Source organism: Equus quagga, chromosome 22, assembly GCF_021613505.1.
Source record: "Equus quagga isolate Etosha38 chromosome 22, UCLA_HA_Equagga_1.0, whole genome shotgun sequence".
NCBI lineage: Eukaryota > Metazoa > Chordata > Mammalia > Perissodactyla > Equidae > Equus > Equus quagga.
The window spans coordinates 17,609,591-17,628,437 of NC_060288.1; the positions used below are offsets into that span (position 1 = coordinate 17,609,591).

The following is an 18,847-nucleotide window of genomic DNA, read 5'->3' on the forward strand; positions in this document are numbered from 1 at the left end:
TTGTCAAGGCCCCACCAGGCTAACCAAAGAGTGGGCTGACCGTCAGCTGGCCCCATGGGGCTGGAAATGTAGATGAAATCTCTTGTAAGAAGTCAGAGATGGAAATCATGCCCAAGAGTAGTTTGTGAATATGAAATTTGACGTAGTTAGGTGACAAACCATAGAAAGGAGCTGCCAAGAAACAGAATTAGAACAGAGCCTGGCACAGAAGCTTGGGAAACCAGACGTGCTAGAAGAGTGTGAGGTGGCACTGCAGAGCAATGGAAGGCAGGACTCTGGTGTTGCACGGCTCTTCAGAGCTCTCTGTTGTTTGCTGTGCTGTTTCATAATTTAGTTATCCCCCTATTCCATTGTCCAATTTAAATAACTCTTTTGATTTAATTGTCTCTTCCCATACCACATTAGAGCTTTCTAATATTTCTTCAGCATCTTAAGAACTTTCATTGTTAGCTGCTTTTCTGCATTCTGCCTTTTCCATGGATATAGTGGCGAATTGCTCGTCAAACTTCCATAAATCCTTATAGCACTCAGAGATCATCGCTCTCTAATCATTCATACTCATATTCTCTTGCTCTGTCAGGTTTATAGGATATATGTCCCCTTCATTACATTTACATCATCCCTCCGAGCTGGCAAAATAGGGTAAAGGCGAGCATTATGAGCAAAATATACCAATTTCTCATTTGAAAATTTTTACTCCCTTTTATTAGCCTAGTATTTTTATTAGCCTAGTACATGGATATATGCTAAGGTTACCTTAGTACTGGGAGATACTGCTTTGGGTTTTGTTTTTATTCCATTGCATCATTTTCCTTCAGAACAATTTTTTTTTCTGAGAAATTTTATCAATTCTCTTGTGAATGATCATGGTAATAGATGATAAACATCAAAAGCAAAGTTACTAGAAGGACTGCAGAGAATATGGACCAGAGATTTGGATGAATCCTGAGCTCAATTCTAAGAATGTGGGAGCACGGGGGAAAAAATATACATCTGTACAACTAGTTCTCTGGAGAGAAAGCATAGGTGATGGCAAAGCGAGAGTAAGAGAGGGAATAAATGAAAGAAAGGAAGAGGGAAATAATTCTGGGAATAGTTGAAAGGTGAGATGTTGATGAAGAAGGAAAAGAGACTTTTCCCACTGAATTATCCTATGGGAGCATCTGGGTCAATTATGAACATACCACCACATTCTTAAGGAACACGTCATATTCCCAGAAGCATTTATCTGGGGCACCAGCATTATAGTATTTGATAAAAAACAAACCTTGCTCAAAGCAGATAAAGGCAGTTTGTAGGGAATGAGAGAATGAGATACAGGGCACCATCATTGCAGGAAGAGGAAAACCTGCCAAACATATTCCCGAAGGTATGTCCCGGCTTGAGTACTTGGGAAAAGACATTTGTGGATGTCCATCTTAAAAGAGAGTTAGGCCCTTCTGTATTGAATCATAAACCCTGGGGACCAAGAGCTAAATCAATCCAATTATTTGTGACAGACAGACATTGAAGAATAGTTTCTCAGCCAAGACCATATCCTTAACTTTGAGATGAGCTGCAAGGACAAATACACATTTTTCTTCAAAAAGAATGAAAAAACCTCCCACTTCTACCTACTTTAGATAATACCTGTGCTTTGGATAATACTCTTGAGAAATGCACATTTGAACATAACACCATCTACTAATTTGAAAATGACCTTCTGCCAGGGGTTTTAGCTGCAGTGCTGAAGTACATACTTTCTTGGGTGTAGTGCCACTGCTTTTCGTAGCCCTTGCTGTCTTCCTTTTCAATTTCTGTAAATTATAACTTTTGTACCAAGAAATACCACTGATCCAGAGAACTATGTACGAAATTATCTTTAAACTAATTGTTTCATTATTTCCTCGCAATTTTGAACTCTGTTTAATCTGCAGCCTTTAATTTCTTCCATTTAGAGTGATCTTTTTGGTTTTTATTCATTTGTTTTTATTTTAATCTTACACCTCACAAAACCATAAACATTTGTGCCCATCATATCTTCTCACTGCTATTTTTTTGGTTGATCTATGTACCTGCTGAAGGGGATAAAAGTCCATTTTAAATGTTTATCCTAGTCCCTTAAATCTTACAGCATCTACAGTGTCAGTATGTTTCCTGCCATTACTAAATTCTTCCAGGTTGTCTTTTAAGTTTCAATAAGCAAACTTTCCTCATTTAAATCCCTGATCTGCTTGTTACTAGCTTTGTGACCTTGGACAAGTTACTTAACTTTTCTAAATCTTGGTTTTCTCATTTGTAAATGGAAAAAGTTTTACATACCTCATTGGACTGTTGTAAGAATTACATGAGAGAATGCATGTAAGTCACTGAGCACGTTGCCTAGTACATGGTAAATGGCACATGGTATTAATTACTCAATGAATATTTGATACTAATTATCATTATTAATTCTGACATAAATATTTTAAACTCATTGATATTTAATCTGCTTTTTTCCTAAGCAGGACTTTTCTTTATACTGAAGATTAGGTAACTGTTGTTTTATATTTGCATGATTCAGTTGAGTGAAGAATAGATTTCTCTGAACCTTTTGATGAACTTAATTGGGCTCCTGAGTCCCTTGAAAGTACCAGTGAAATATCAAGATTATTAAGAATTTAATCTAATTACCATCTAAGCTGTAGTTCAGAGAATAATTTTATTCCAGTAGTAGCACCGAATTCATTTTGTATATTAAATAAAGATTAACTTTAAGGCTTGTCCCATTTTCCAAGAAGAGCAAAGTGCACGAAGAGATAACGTGATCATCTTCACTTATGGATAATTACTTCCCCAGTATTTTCCACTAACACACTTTTGACTCACAAAAATTTTCTTCAGAAAATTGTTATGACACATATAGTCTCTACTTTAGTAGAAAAATAACATGAAATATTCTGTATTAATTCTATCACTCCCTCTTTATAAGACTCTTTAGTTGTCTTAGAGAGCTAGTGTGGTAGAACGGAAAAATAATATTTAGAATTAGGAAACCTGAGTTCAAGTCCACATATAGTTGAGTGTATTAGTTAAGAGCTTTGCAGACACACAGAGCTGAGTTTGAATCTTAGATGCTCTCTTCACTAACTTTGGGTCTTGGAGTTAGTTACTTACCTTCTCTGAGTCTCATTTCTCCTCACCTCTAAAATAGCGTTTTTATGAGGTTGCCGGCAGTCTCAATTGTTAAATTTGTCTATTATTTCTGTATCTTTTGCCAAGATATTTAACTTTGTTAAGCCTGTTTCTTCATCTGTAAAGTTGGTATAATTGTGGAGATAAATTATATAATCAATTTGTAGTGCCTGACATGGAGTGGCTTCTCAGTAAACATTCCTTCCTTCTCCTGCCTCTTACCTGTATTAGCCGTTTAGCACTTGATTATTCGGTAGCATGTTAACTGCATTACATTTTCATTAAGTATTCATATATAACTGTTTTGTGTGTTGAAGTCCTTTCCATTCTAGCACATTCTAAGGTATTTTAGAGAAGGGTCCTTGAAAATACCTTTTTTATGTCTCCAAGGTGCTGTGCACATGGCAGGTGCTCTTCAAAGACTTGTTAATTGACTGTTTACTCAAGAACGTTTCTTGTTTGTTCCTTGTCTAAATGCAACAGGAACCATTAAGATAGAAACATAGTGAAGAGAAGAGTACTGGTTTGCCACATTGCACAACTCCAGAAGATGGAATTCACATCAAATGACACCCCATGGAGTTGTCGGGTTGTTCCACACACCTACAGGGATGTGTGGTGTGTGGAAAGATAATTATTCCAGAGACCTGAGCTCTAAAGATACTTATTGCAACCTCAAATTGATTCTGAGTGGGCTAGCATCAAAAAACAGAAGAATAAAAATATATATTAAGCTTACAATGGACATAAAAACTATCTTCCATTGTCTTAAAATGATACTTATAATTCATGATGTCCTTGGTTACTTTGAGAGATGATGAATAACAACGAAAAATGGATTGACATTCAGTAAGCGAAAGTACAGAATAACAGCTAGAAATGAAAGATATTCATGTGAATTTTGAGAAAAGTGTGATAGCGAACAAGCACAGCAAGGCAAAAAAAATCCCAGGAAGTACAGTGTATAGCACTATCACATTCATTTCTACAGCTTAGCTGTATATCGTTCCTCGGCAGAAAAAACACAATCCAATCTTGAGCTGTACCAATAGAAAAATAATATAGAAATGGTGTGGTGATCAACCCACAATACATTCATTGATAAGAACCTCTCTGGGATTGCCTTTCTCATGCTGAGTTCCAGCTTTGAAGAATGATGTAAAAAACCAAAGACTTAGAGATGATTTAGAGAAGAGCTACAGTGCTATGGACGCACCATTGTCTATCCCCAATCTTATCTAGGTAAAGAATACAGTGCTAGATCTTGTAATAATATTGTGCAAATGGAAATTGAATCTTAAGGACTATTTTTTCCATATTGTTGTATTTCATTGTGGTGTATTGGAAAGTGATCTGGACTTTGAGTGAGAAGATGTGATTTGGACCATGGCACTTTAAAACTGTAACCTCAGGCAAGTCTTTTAATCTTCTCTGAGCCTCAGTTTTCCTCATGTTTCAAATAATGACCATGATATTTATCTCATAAGTAAGACAAGTTAGAGCAAACTATTGTTTTACAAAAGTAAGGTAACTTTCCATTGTGGGAATCTCATATTCCAGTCTTAGGGTATTGTACTTAGCAGCTACAGGAACAAGTCCTTTGATAAAAATTTCTTATAAATAGACTTGGACCCATGGAATTAACTATTTGATAAACAGTATATATTTGTAAACCATAATATTCATATAAATGCATGTGCCTTCCACTCCAAACAAAATACAATTCCATGTGGTTGCTTCTCTGTTTTATTACTTTAGAGAGGAAGGCAGAACGAAAACAAATGACAGAAATATATTTAATTCTTCCTAGGAAAAAATGTAGTCAAATCCCTTTTCCCACTGACAAACAGCATAAACCTTAATATCCAAGAAAATAAAACAAAATACAAGTCTTCTAAATGTATACTAAAAAATGTTTTTTTAAATCAACATTTGATAATTTCAGAAATAGATATTAGAAACCTCCACCTAAATCCAAAGTAATTTTTGTGGAAAATTCAGGATCCAGGCCTTTGGATTTTGCACTGCACATTCCACTCCTCAAACCTCCAAACACAGTCTGAGCAGACATGTACATCTGAGGCAATCTAGAGGGTTATTTCCATAGTGGAAATGCAACTTTCTTCCTCTGGCAGAAACTCCACCATTTAGCAACCCATTGGAAGCAGGGAAAGAGTAGGAAGGCCCTGCAGTCTAAAAGACTTTTCTGTTCTTTACCTAATCCCCAACCTTACCCTACATGCTGGCTTTATTGTTCCTTTTCCTCCTAGACCTAGGATCCATGTTTCTGACTGTGCCTACTTGTTAATCATGTCATCAAAACTCTTACTCAATGTCCCTCTCTGTGTAGGGTGTTGTAGAGAAGTAGCCTTAGCAGTAGTTGGACTTCACAGCTGTTACCTTGTGTAACTATAGATTAGAAGGGTTTCCACTCCCAAAATCTCTTTCTCTACTCCTAGTAAAATCCTGAATTTCTTTAGCCCTTTTTTTAGATCATTTACTTCAGACTTGAAGACTTTTCTGGGTTCAGTAATCCTTTACAAAGAAGAGAGCCGCAGGGCTTTTGGCTAAAGAGTCTGGTTAACAGCCATAATGTACTTCTCCCTTGCATCCCCTTAGAACACTTAGGGATATAGAGTAAAGGTTAAAAACTCTTAACCATGAATCATTGAGTTCCACTAACTACAAGGCCAATGGAACAGGAGTGGAAATTCAACTAGTGGCTTATCCGTGCTCTGAGTAAAGAAGCAAGGCTTTTCCTCCGTTTTGCACTTTTTTTGGATATCAGAACGAAATCTGAGCAGCTGCTCCTTAACCACATAGATGATTTCCGTAAAACAGTGTCATTATGTAACCATTACGTCTCCCTGACTCCTTCCCCAGTTTGAGAAGAGGAAGTAAGAACAATACACAAGAAAATTCTGTCCAGCTGAGGATCTCAGTAGAGAAGTTAACCAGCTCCCAACTGGACAGAATTCATTCATTAAAGAGCACTGTGTACTTTCTGACTTTTTTCAAAACACTGAGAACAGATAGAGTAATTAATTCAAGATAAGTAAAAACAAAAAACGAAACGCAAACCACTATTTGGTGCCTGTTCAGATATTTCACAGGAAGAGAAAAGGAACAAACACACTGGTTCCATATAATATGGGTCTTCAGTGACCACCCAGTAACCAAATCCAGAGGTTTCTTCTCATTCTGCAACCCACAATACCTTTCTGGCACTTTAGTTGACCAGCTTTTCTTTGAAATGTTATAACCTAGATTTTATAACATGACACTCTTACACCTTCCTTTTTCCTTTTAGATTACTTCGCAGTCCAAATGTACATGTCAAATCCTGACCTTTCTCCTGAGATATAGAACCAGACCTCAATACCACATTACGACCTCACCCTTACCATGTCCAAAACCAACCTCATCTCTGTTTCCACCCGTTTGTCCCCTTCTCCCCATTTTCCCTAACACATTGTTATTCTCACACCCATACAAGGTAGAAACCTTGGAGTCATTTGGGTCTCCATAGCTTTCTATTCCCACTGCTGCTGTCTTAATTGATGTACGCAGTATCTTTTTCAGACTATCACCAGCCTCCTAACTTATCTCCTACATATAGTCATTATCGTCCATAAGCCATCACTTATTCTAGATGAATGCAGAATTATTTTTAAGATATGCCCAGATTGTGTTACTTCTTCATCAAAATTCGTTAATGGCTAACAAGAAAGAGGAAGGAAAAGTTAATACATGTTCCTTCTGGAAGATACAGATAAGCAAAATGAAATAAATAAAATTTTTCATAATCCCAACACCCAGATTATCAATGTCAACAGTTTGGCTTGTATATACTTTGAACCTAGGAAAGAATTATACCATACATATTTTGTAAGATGCTTTTTTTCCTTTCATATGTCATGATCATATTTCAGCGCCGTTAACTTTTCTTCTACGATATGATTTTGCTAACTGCGTAATAATCCGACCGTATAAATCACCTTAAATTCGTTTCAGTTTGGTTCCGTCTGTCTCTTCTGTTTCTGCTCATAGGACAGCCTTCAGTGTACCCTGTGGCTTAGTGCAGGGGTCCGCAGCTGCTGCCGGTGGGCCAAAACCAGGCTGCTTCCCATTTGTGTGTGCCACACAACTAAGGATGGTTTGAACAGGTTTAAATCATTGCAAAAAAAAAACAAAAAAGGAGAGAAAGAAAAAGAAAAATGGATTATTTTGTGACATGTGAAAATCAGACAAAATTCAAATTTTTAGTGTCCATGAATAAAGTTTTATTGGAGCACAGCCAGATTTATTTGTTTATGTATTGTCTATGGCTGCTTTTGTACTCCCAATGGCTTAGTTGAGTTGTTTCACCAGAGACCTATGGCCCACAAAGTTTAAAATATTTGCTTTCTGGCCTTTTACAGAAAGTATGCTGACTCCTGGGTTAGCCATACCAGACACAACGCTTGATGTTTTTTCTGACTTTGGTGCCTTTCTTCAGTCAGCTCCTTGAGCCTAGGCTGCTATCCCTTCATTCCACTTGTTCTCAAAGCCAGAGTTTTGTTTTGTTTGCTTGTTTTTGAGTTCCTGTACCACTTTGACTTGCCATCATATCAACTATGTCATTGTGTTATACTTAATTGTGTCCAGGTCTTTCTCTCCTCTAGGAAAGAAACATAATGGCCATGACTTTCAATCATTCCATTTCTTGCAACACCCTTCTATGCACAATATTATTCTACACAATAGATAATCAGTAAGTCTTTGTTGAATACTGATTGAAAATGACTGTCTTTGGGCCTGAATGAGAAGATACCTTCCACTTTAAATAATGTTTCTCTCGAAAAGCTTATTTTGAATTTAAAATAATGAACTTTTAGAAGTTCCTCAGCAAGTCAAGGACTGCATTTTTATCTAAGTCCTGAGTGTTTACGATAGTGAAGGAGCAGTTAGGAGAAAGCTAGACTTAGAGAAGTGTTTAGAGATCTTCATCTCCTTCCTTCTTTGTATGCACAGAGCCCCTCTGCATCCCTGATATGCTGTGAGCAATAATCAGGTTACACAGACCTGAAGGGAATAGTTGCATCCCTTTAGTCTAGGAGAAGGGGTAGCTTCTGGGGCATATTTGGCTGGTTCTGGCCTGCTATCTAATCTCCCTGTGTACAATTTACTGCGCTCGCCAAAGAGCCTCCATCTTATATCGCTACCTGAGTTAAAGTTGACCATGTGTGTATTCACTTCAAAATAAGCCAGTCTCGGTAGTCAACGTTATGCACATGCAGACCACCGTGAACTATAACGAGCTCATGACAGAGGGTGGAGAGGAATCCAGACAGAAGTTGATGATGGCACCCAGGGCAGCTTCTCTCTGAGGAAACAGACCACAACACTGAAAAGTACATTCCAAATAAGAGGAATTTATTCAGTTTTTACTATTCTCGGCAGTTTTTAAGTATGATATAAAAGCTTTTTATACATTTTTATGATAAGCATTATTAGGAAAGATAAAAATCCAAGCACTGCTAGAAGCATAGATGTTTGAGAACTCTTAGACTATACATCAGAATTATTAGACAGGTAAATGTGAAAAGGAAAAAAAATATGTCAGACTCTGATAGCTAGGAATGAGGGAGTAATCTCTTGAGTGATAAAATCAATATTAAAAATTCACACTGGAACACACCTTGGACATTTAATATTTATATAATGAAAATAAAAAATCATGAACTGTTGAACGATTACCTAGAGAATAAAAGTCCATACTTTTCTAAGAAACATTTTAACTAACAAAACATTGACACTTGGTGTGCTTCAAGTCTTTCTGGTGTCTTAAACAAACACTTGTAAAGAAGTTTTTATAACATTTTATGGAAGAGATTATTTTAAACATAAAAGAGTAGGAAGTACTCTGTTGGATTCATCCTTTACTGTAGGACAATAAATAGATGGATTAGTTCAAAAGGAAATATATGTCATTTCATAATAAGATATAAACAAAAGATTGTTGTAACAGCTTTTTTAAGATAATGAAGTATTTCAATTTGGAAAAAACCCTGGCACAAATAGTGTGGTAACTAAGGATTCTTAGTCTATTTTAATATTACAAAAATATAAAGATCCTTTTACTCTGAATATAGCAACATCTAAAACTTATGGAACCTTTTTAACCTTTCTAGCTACAAAAAGTCAGGAAGTATAAAATGATCATAAAGGGTCATGTTCTGATTTTTGCCTTTATGGTGGTAATATTTTTAGCAGTGATAAAAGATGATCCTTTAGTGCCTCATGGCTTGAAATGTTCAGAGCAGTCCTTTAAAAAAAAAAGAAGAAAAACTACAAATCCTCAGTTTCTTTCTTAGAATTTTCCTGAGTTTAATGACAGTTTAAAATATTTCGTAATCGAGTTTTCTCTTTTCGTTAACCCTCATCCTTCAGTTAGTTTTGTCTTAAAGGCAAGCTTGTCATTGAAGACAGGAAAGCCAAAGGGTTCTTCTACAAGGGACACATCGATCTGCTTTGCCATCAGTGTTGTTAAGGATCATGCAGCTTGAACAGCAACTATAGCTGAATGCTGTGCCGGACTTACTGCCGGCTTCCTTCTTCATGGAGCTGGTTACCCTTGCAGTGCTTCAGCCATCATTTGTTATTTTGAAAAACAGAAGCAGTGTCTTGCTGTGTCTAGATAGACGGCAGCACCTGATTTCTATCTTTTAATTTAATATTCCTCAGAAACAGAGTGTTTTTATTGCATAATTACTTTATATTTTAATTTATATAATAAATAACATATTTTATGTATTATGCATAAGTACTTTGTATAATTTTTAATACATATTTTAAACTATATATTTACTTTTAACACCTAGGATCATAAAATGTTAGCACTGGAAAGAACTTTGGAGATCATCCAAAACAAGCATTCTTCTCACTAATGAGGAAACCGAGGTTCAGAAAGACCAAGCAATATATGCCTAGGATATTATAATTTAACCCTCCAAATATTCAATGCACTAGTTTGAACAGTTTTCCAATTACATGGCTTTTCGACTACAGTAACCACTGATTTCATTTTTTTTTTAAGATTTAGTTAAAAATTGGTTTGTGTCTGATCGTCCTACAAAGTTCTTAGGTTGTCAAGACTTAAAAAAATATGCCACATGTTAGGAGAAAGGTACAAATATCAGACAAAAGCAGCTTAGTATTATTTAAATTGAGTTATCATTTTACAAACTTAAATTTCTGTTCATAGATTAAAGCTTTGCTTAGGGAAGTTAAGAAAAATAGTTACCTTTTACTTCTGTATGTACGATCATCTATTTGTGATGTTTTGTCATAATCTGATGACACTTTATGGTTCATGTATGCATTCTTTTTGGCTGTTCAATATAATGAAATTATATATTTCATTTAAAAATATCAAGTGTTTATTTTATGTAAGTAAATGAATTATAGATTGAATGATGAGAAAAATATTTTCTTTAGGACATTGAAATGACCCACTTCAAGTATTTGTTTCAATTCATTCCCTTTATTTCCCCCACTTTGCCAGTTGAAATGCTGATTTAACTGTTGGTCTAGCCAGTAATGAGAGTGGCTCACAGAAATAGGATATTTTACCCAAACTTAAATACCACAAGTTCAAGTTCTTATAAGCATCTTCTCCCACCCCCGACCCATTCTCACCACAAGCCTGACCCCTTTGCAGGAACTAGTTCAGAGAAGTTGCCCTGATAAAAATTAGAATGAGGTAAATATAATTATGGCTTTTTATGTTATATTTACATGTACTGATTTAGAATGAAATAAAAAGCATATTGTGTTTTCCTTATTTTCAGAACATAATTTTCTTTCTTTTTCAGCTTTTTAATTAAATGAAGCCAAGTGGGATTTGCATAAAGTGAATGTTTACCATGAAGATAAAGTGTTCCTGACATACTAGTTTGAATTCTTGAGTTCATTTCCATGTTGATTGTGATAATCTAAGCTTATTCTTGTATCATTTTTTTAAATATGAGTTTTCCTTGTCAATTTAACTTATAGAAACGGATGGTTAAATTTAATGTTAGCACTGCAAAGAACAAAGGAAACATCGAAGTGTTTTTCAAGCATATTATATTCAGTGTATGCTATAGAATTGACATAAAAATGACAATGTAACTATGAATTCATGTTTTAGAACTGTTCACTCATTAGTAAAGAAAACCACATTGTTAGTAAAGGAAAACTATAAAATGTATGTTAAAGAATTCTTAGGGTTGTACAAAGATAAGGTATATGCATGAAAACATGTCATGTGCTGAAAAATTATACGTACTACTGTTTCAGTTATAAAGGACATGTATGGTTACAAATAGTGTTTTGTTTTTATTAATCATAACTAGACAAAGGTGTATAGGATAGGGAGCTGGATGAATAGTACCTACTACATCTTGGATGCCTAACCTGGAAAATGGGATTTCTTCCCAGAATGTAAATCTAAAGCAAACATGACTACATCAGCCTGCCTTAAAGCATCAGGCAATGGAAGCAACACACCAGAACTTGGAATTAATTCCTCTTCAACTTTAGAAATTTCATCCAGGAATCCAGATTTAAAACCACAAAAGTAACCCACCTTCACCATTTCCCCTTGTGTTGTATGGAGGACACTTGCCATCAAAACCTCGTTCCATGACTCTAGGTAAAGGTTAGTTATCCTAATATGAGTGAGCAACTCAATGTGAAGCTTTCTTGAAAACCAAATATAGGAGTCTAACCATTACTATGTCTGTATGTCCTATTATAGTTTATAAAGCACTTGTGCATATGTTATGGTGTTTGTTCTTCACAACAACTCTGTAAATTAGACAGGAAATGTAAATTTTGTCTGACTTGTAGAAGTACTAGAAGGAGAAAGCCAAAAAGAATAAAAAATAGAGCACGTAACTAGGCTTTCAAACTCTCAAACCTCAATCTTTATTTTCTGTGGTGCCACTCAAAGAAGAATTTAGAAACACAGTTATTTAGTCCAATAAACTTTTTGTTTTTCTTCATTTTTTTAGGCTTTGTTATCTATTTTCATTAAAATCTGAATAATAGAGCGTGGAGAACATTGTTAGTTGGGAGTTCCAACTATATAGCCTCAAACAGGAACCAGGTCTACATACACGAAATTTACTTACTTTATCTATGAAATAGAATAAAGAACGGGAAATATAAAACCCTATCAGGCATATTAAGTTAAATCCCAAGGCAGTATGTGTGCTAGCAGGAAGAAAGCTATCTTTTCAGAACATGATATTCAGTGAAAATTATGTAATAATTCAGACCTATGTTAACTTTATCACATATTCCCAAATTTATTATTAAAAATCACATCAATTCCCCTATTTCCTATTCAAAGATTGATAAATTTAGTATTGGAATGGCATTTATGGAAAAGCAATATGTGATCATAATCATTTATTTAATGCCTATCCCTAAGTAGCACTTGACCTGTCAATCTGAATCCATTGAGTATTTTTACATTTTCTAAAGTCCATTCAGTACAGACACTACAATTGGAGTTTGAGGCTACATTTTATAATTAACATTTGTTAGTTATAATTACTTTTTTTTGTCCCCTTAAAGCTCAAAATTCTTCTAGCAGGTATGCAATTGATTAAATGATATTAGCAACACACATCTAATCTCTCTGTAAAGCTTAATAGTGTTTAATCATGACCAAAGTCAGATAGTTCTCAGACACTGTGACTGAGGTAAGGAGAATTCTGCCATCCCAGATAGTAAAAGTTTTCTAGTCTAAATTATGTAATTTCTTCTGAACAGTAAATATATGCCAACTATAAATGTTTTTTTCCAGAATTTCATAGTTTAAAAAGCTGTTGCTTCTTTATAGACAATTGTTGCATCAGGGAAGTGATTCTAGAGAGAAATAAACTGCTTCAAGGTAAGTTGTAACTGGAAAGTGCTACAGGCATAACTACAAAGAATGGCCCAAGTATAGTTTGCTTTCAGAACATAGCATGTGCAAAATCACATACATAGTATGATACCTTTAGCTTGGCCAACCAATTTAAATTGAAAATTAATTTGTATGTGGTATGTTATATCCTCCAGTGTCACTTTTTAACCAGACTCACTGTATTAAAGACTCCCTTAAAAATGATATGTTTAAGAATCTCAAGATAGGATAAAAAGAACTACTTTACTACTCAGTTGGAGAGAAAAATCCTGATGTAAAATTCCATCAAAGGAGTTTCACTTTATAATGACATCTGATGAATACTGTTGCATTTTGCTCAGCGTACTGTTGCTTGTATTAGATATTCACATGAGTAAGCCCAATAATGTCGTCTGTTTACTGTAATTTTCTTTTGTACATAAAATAATATCCCTTGTCAATTAAAATTGCAAGCATGGTGATTTGGGGAGATTAGATCTTGTAACCATGGAATTTGACAAGTATTTCCTTTCTTGATATTATGAGAACCTCCGTAAGGGTACATGAAGGAAGTAGTTATTCTAAATAAGACATGACATATTATTTTGAGATCAGTGATGTTAAAAACACATTTTAAGAAGGCTTGATGACAGGGGAAAACACATTAGCTAGAGCATCTAGGAACAAAACATTTGAATGGACCCTTGGAGACCTAATGTTAATAACCTTTGTGGACTCTGAGGAACATTAAGTTTAAAATATTAAAACAAGATATTTTTCATACTCCACCAAGAAGCTATAATGAGTCAGACCAATAATATATCTAATAATATTTTTCTCATAGTAGGAAAAGGGGGAGCATGGTAGCTAGTCACACTCAAAGGATATAAATATGTATATTTTAGCCCCTGAATTCCCTTATATAATTCATAAGCATGTCACTTATGAATTTTTCATACTTTTGAAAAATCTACTTATATTTTTGAAATATATGCAAATGTTTATATCATATAAACAGTCTTGAGGATTTATAAAGTGTTTTATTTACAAAGTTTTAATAAAACATAATACATTCAGACTATAATATGAAAATCATGTCACATTAACCCAAATGTTCATGTGTCTGCTTCCATTTAAAATTATGCATATATGTCAGTGAAAATTGCAGAATGAGGAACTCTAAGGACCTACCCCCCCCCCCCCAGAAACACTATAAAAACTGTCAGAATTAATTTTGTCTAAAGGCTGGAAAATAGTGAAAGATTTAAAGCAACCAAGTGAATGCTTAAACAAGAAAAAAGATTACTGAAACCCAGTAAGATAGCTTAATGGCATTTTATCTTAGGCTTCCCCCATCATCCTCCCAGTCAGTAGTGGTCTTGAAAACTGCAGCCTATGGAATTGTTGGGGTGTCTGGTTCTAGAGGGAGCAGAATGGACCTTGTTCCCAAGGAATACTGTTTGTTTTGACTTGTCTAGAGACTCCCAGGAGGACTGATGCAAGGGGCTTCCTTTGTTTCACGAAACTCACAAGTTTCTCAAGGTGGAAAGTGGCTGCGCAAAGAGGGTGTTTCTCTAAAACTTTGAAAGTCCAATGAACATGCTGCTGCCTGGGGCAAAAGATAACAGTTGGAATAAACCATAGACGTCGAGGTGAAGACCTGGGAGGAATAGCTAGGGAGTGAAATGCTTTGGGGAATAAGGGCTTTGGAAAGCTCCCATATGTTCTAAGAAATCTTGAAGGACGTGCCCATAACCAGGGTAGGATGCATGCTCAGAAAAGACCTGAGAAGACCCTCAGCTTTTACCTCTTGCTGATCTTTACACCCAGCCCAAGCAGGAAGTGAAGGCTAAAGCAGAGTTGTGTGAACACCCAAGAGAAATATTGAAGGGTGCCCCAACACAGCCAGTCTGCAAAGACCAGGAGAATATTTTCTTTTCTTTTTCTTTTTGTCTCCAGGCATTTAAGGAAAACTCTGTCAAACCACTAGCTCACTAGCTGGTCACTAAACTAATGAAATAGAAATATCACAGGCCACAAATGACAAAGAATAAAGTTTTAAAAAGTTACTAAAAAACTACAACCCACAACAAGCAACAAAAACTAACTAAGAAAAGGGAGCAGAATCCAATTTCCGGAGTTGTCACAATATTCAAAATGACCAGTTTACAAAAAATATATATATATATATATAAAACAAAATATATATATAAAAATATAAATATATATATAAATATATAAAAAAATATACACACACACATATATATCCACATATATATGTATATATATGAGGCATTCAAAGAAACAAGAAAGTATAGCCCATTGACAGGAAAGAAAGATGTTGTCAAACTGTCCTTGAAGAAACACAGACATTGGACTTAATAGATAAAGACTTTAACTGTCTTAATATACTCAAAGAGCTAAAAGAAACCATAGACAAAGTACTAAAGGAAACAACATGAACATTGTTTCACCAAATAGAGAATATCTATAAAGAAATAAAAATTATAAAAGGGAGTCAAATACAAATTCTGAAGCAAAAAAGTACCATAATTGAGTTGAAAAATTTATTGAGAGGGACTCAAGAGCAGAACAGGAGAAGAAAGCATCAGTGAACTTGAAGCTTGGTCAATTGAAATGATCCATTCTGAGGAGCAAAAAAAGAAGAAAAGTAAACAGAATGAAGACCCATCAGACATGTTAAGCATACTGATATGCATAACAGAATTCTCATAAGGGGAGGAGATAGAGAAAAAGACAAAGAATATTTGGGGAAAAAATGTCTGGAAACTTCCTAGGTTTGAAGATAGACATGAATCTAATGTCCAAAAAGTTCAACAAACTCTAAAAATATATATAGATATATATATATATATATATAAACTGAAAAAGATCTATATTGAGACAAATCATAATCAAACTGTCAAAAGATAAAGAGAAAAACTTAAAAGCAGCAAGAGAGAAGTGGCTTGACATGTACAGGGGGTCCTCAGTAAGATAAACAGTTGATTGCTCATTAGGAGCCATGGAGGCAGGAAGGCATTTTTAAAGTGCTGAAACAAACTGTCAGCCAAGAATTTTATACCTGGCAAAACCATCTTTAAAATATGAAGGATAAATTATGACCTTCTGAAATAAACAAAACCTGGAAAACTCTCTTGTTAGTATACCTACCTTATCAAGAGATGCTAGAGAGAGTCCTTCAAGCTGAAATGAAAGGACACTAGACAATAACTCAATGTCATATGAAGGACTGAAGAGGAACTGATGTCAAAATAGGAGTTTCTACCATTCCCACCCCCACCAGAAAATCAGTTTTGACAATCACCCATGGGTGATAGTGCCTTTGTATTGGATCCACAGGAGAGGTTCTAGCACACTGTTGGAATGAACATACAAAATTGGACATACTGAAGAGGGTAAGAGGCACAGTTTTACATTGCCTGCGTCACCTCTCACACCAGGCGGCATAGCTCAGGGCCAAGAGAAAGAACCTCAGAGCGCAATTTCTCCCATGGGGGAAGATGAGAATGTAGTGATTAGTGCCTGGCCTCCTCCACTGTATGGGACACTGCCAAGGAGGCCTGCTTCTTTCTTGCCCCACCCATTGTACTGAAGGATCTGTAAGGCTGAGGGGCAGGGAGAAGCTGGAAGCATAGTGGCCAGAGCTTAGAATTCAAAAGGACACAGATCTTACTAACCACTTCAAGGACTTCATGAGCAGGCCTGTTCACAAGCTGCTGGGATGCCTTGCCAGCAAATCTCCCCAACCCCAACTGTCTCACAGGTACCATCAACACTCCACGTGCCTCACCCACACACCACACCACCCCTGCAGTGGTCAACTCCCTGTGGGTGGTGAGCATGAGCCTTTTTAGATGGCTAGTGAGCACACACAGAAAGCTGGCCTGACTGCAGGATTGGGAGAAAGCACACAAACAGGAGCATTTCAGGGCACAGCCCTAGGGAAAGCACATGGAAGGCTCTCAGCACACAGCTTGGCTTTGCAGGATTGAGAGAAGGTATACAGTCTTAAGAATCCCCCATCCCCCAATTCAGAGAGAACAAGAAGCATGGAGCAGATGCATCCATAGGAAAGGTCAGATAAAGTCTAAGAAGCCATAGGAAGGCTGAAGGGTAGAGGTCTTTCTCTACTGAAGCCAGTCAGTAAAGATTGGAGGATGTAACTGCAGCTTCAAATGTGAAGCAGCCACCCAAGACTCCAAGAAACATGAAATATCAAGAAAATATGACACCAAAGGAACACAATTTTTCATTGATTTATAAATTGCCTGCAAATAACTCAAAATAATAGTTATAAGGAAGCTCAGAGAGCTACAAGAGAACAGAAGTAGACAAACTCAATGAAATCAGGAGAACAGTATGTGAACAAAATTAGTAAAGAGAGAGAAATATTTTTTAAAAAAGCATAAATTCTAGAGCTGAAGAATACAACAATACAATTTTTCATGAAATGAAAAATGCCATAGAGAACATCAACAGCAAACTAAAACAGAAGAATCTGAACTCAAAGATGAACCATTTCAAATTATCCAGTCGTAAGAGAGTAAATGAAAAAGAGTAAAGAAAGCCTATGTGAATTATAGAACACCATCAAGGAAAGCAATTTGCACATTATGGGAATTCCAGAAGAAGCAATAGAGAAAGAGACATAAAGCTCTTTCAAAGAAATAACGACTGAAAATTCCCAAATCTAGGAGTAATATGGACATCCAGGTCCACGAAGCTCCTAAGTTCATAAACAGATTCAACCCAAAGAGGTCTTCATCAAGATAGATGATTATAAAACTGTCAAGAATCAAAACAGAACTTTGAAAGAAAAAGAGAAAAATTCATCTCATACAGAGGAACTCCCAGAAGGCTATAAGTGGATTTCTTAGCAGAAACTTTGCAGGCCAGGAGAGTGGGATGATATATTCAAAGTGCTGAAAGGAAAAACCTTACCAACTAAGAATACTTAACCTGGTAAAGCTGCCTTTCAGAAATGAAGGACAGATAGGCTTAGATGCAAGAACTGCATTTGACCAAATAATTTTTATCATGAACAGATATTTTCTCAACAAATTAGGTATAGAAGAAATGTACCTCAACATAAAAAAGCCATATATGACAAGCCCATAGCTCATATCATACTCAATAGTGAAAGGCTGAAAGCTTTTCCTCTAAACTTAGGAGTAAGAGAAGGATACCCACTCTCACAACTTCTGTTCAACTTAGTACTAAAAGTCCTAGGCAGAGCAATTAGGCAAGAAAAAGAAATGAAAGTCATCCAGATTGGAAAGGAAGAAGTAAATTTGTTTCTGCAAATGATGTGATCTTACATATAGAAAACCCTAAAGACTCCAGCAAAAAAACTATTAAAACTTACAAACTCGGGCTGGTCCGGTGGTGCAGCAGTTAAGTTCGCACATTCCACTTCGGCAGCCCAGGGTTCACTGGTTCAGATCCTGGGTACAAACCTATGCACCACTTGGCAAGCCATGCTGTGGCAGGCGTCCCGCATATAGAGTAGAGGAAGATGGGCACTGATGTTAGCTCAGGGCCAGTCTTCCTCAGCAAAAAGAGGATTGGCAGCAGATGTTAGCTCAGGGCTAATCTTCCTCAAAATAAAAGAAAGAAAGAGAGAAAAAACTTACAAACTCAGTATACTTGGAGGATATAAACATCAACATACAAATATCGGTTATATGTTTATATGTTAACAGTGAACTATCTGAAAGAGAAACTAAGAAAACAATTCATTTTACAATAGCA

At 35.8% G+C, this 18,847-nt stretch overlaps 1 protein-coding gene across 3 annotated transcripts in view; it reads left to right on the forward strand.

Moving 5' to 3' along the window:
* The window catches only part of TUSC3 (tumor suppressor candidate 3), a 213,981-nt gene extending 201,798 nt beyond the window's left edge, over nt 1-12,183 (forward strand). For 2 of the 3 annotated variants that reach the window (XM_046648817.1, XM_046648819.1), the window contains exons 10-11: nt 4,503-4,565; nt 11,010-12,183. In XM_046648817.1, coding sequence (XP_046504773.1) covers nt 4,503-4,521 — 19 coding nt within the window. In that variant the 3' untranslated portion in view covers nt 4,522-4,565; nt 11,010-12,183. The remainder of the gene's footprint in view (nt 1-4,502; nt 4,566-11,009) is intronic. The other variant, XM_046648818.1, reaches the window with a different exon arrangement.
* Nucleotides 12,184-18,847: the final 6,664 nt, after the last annotated feature.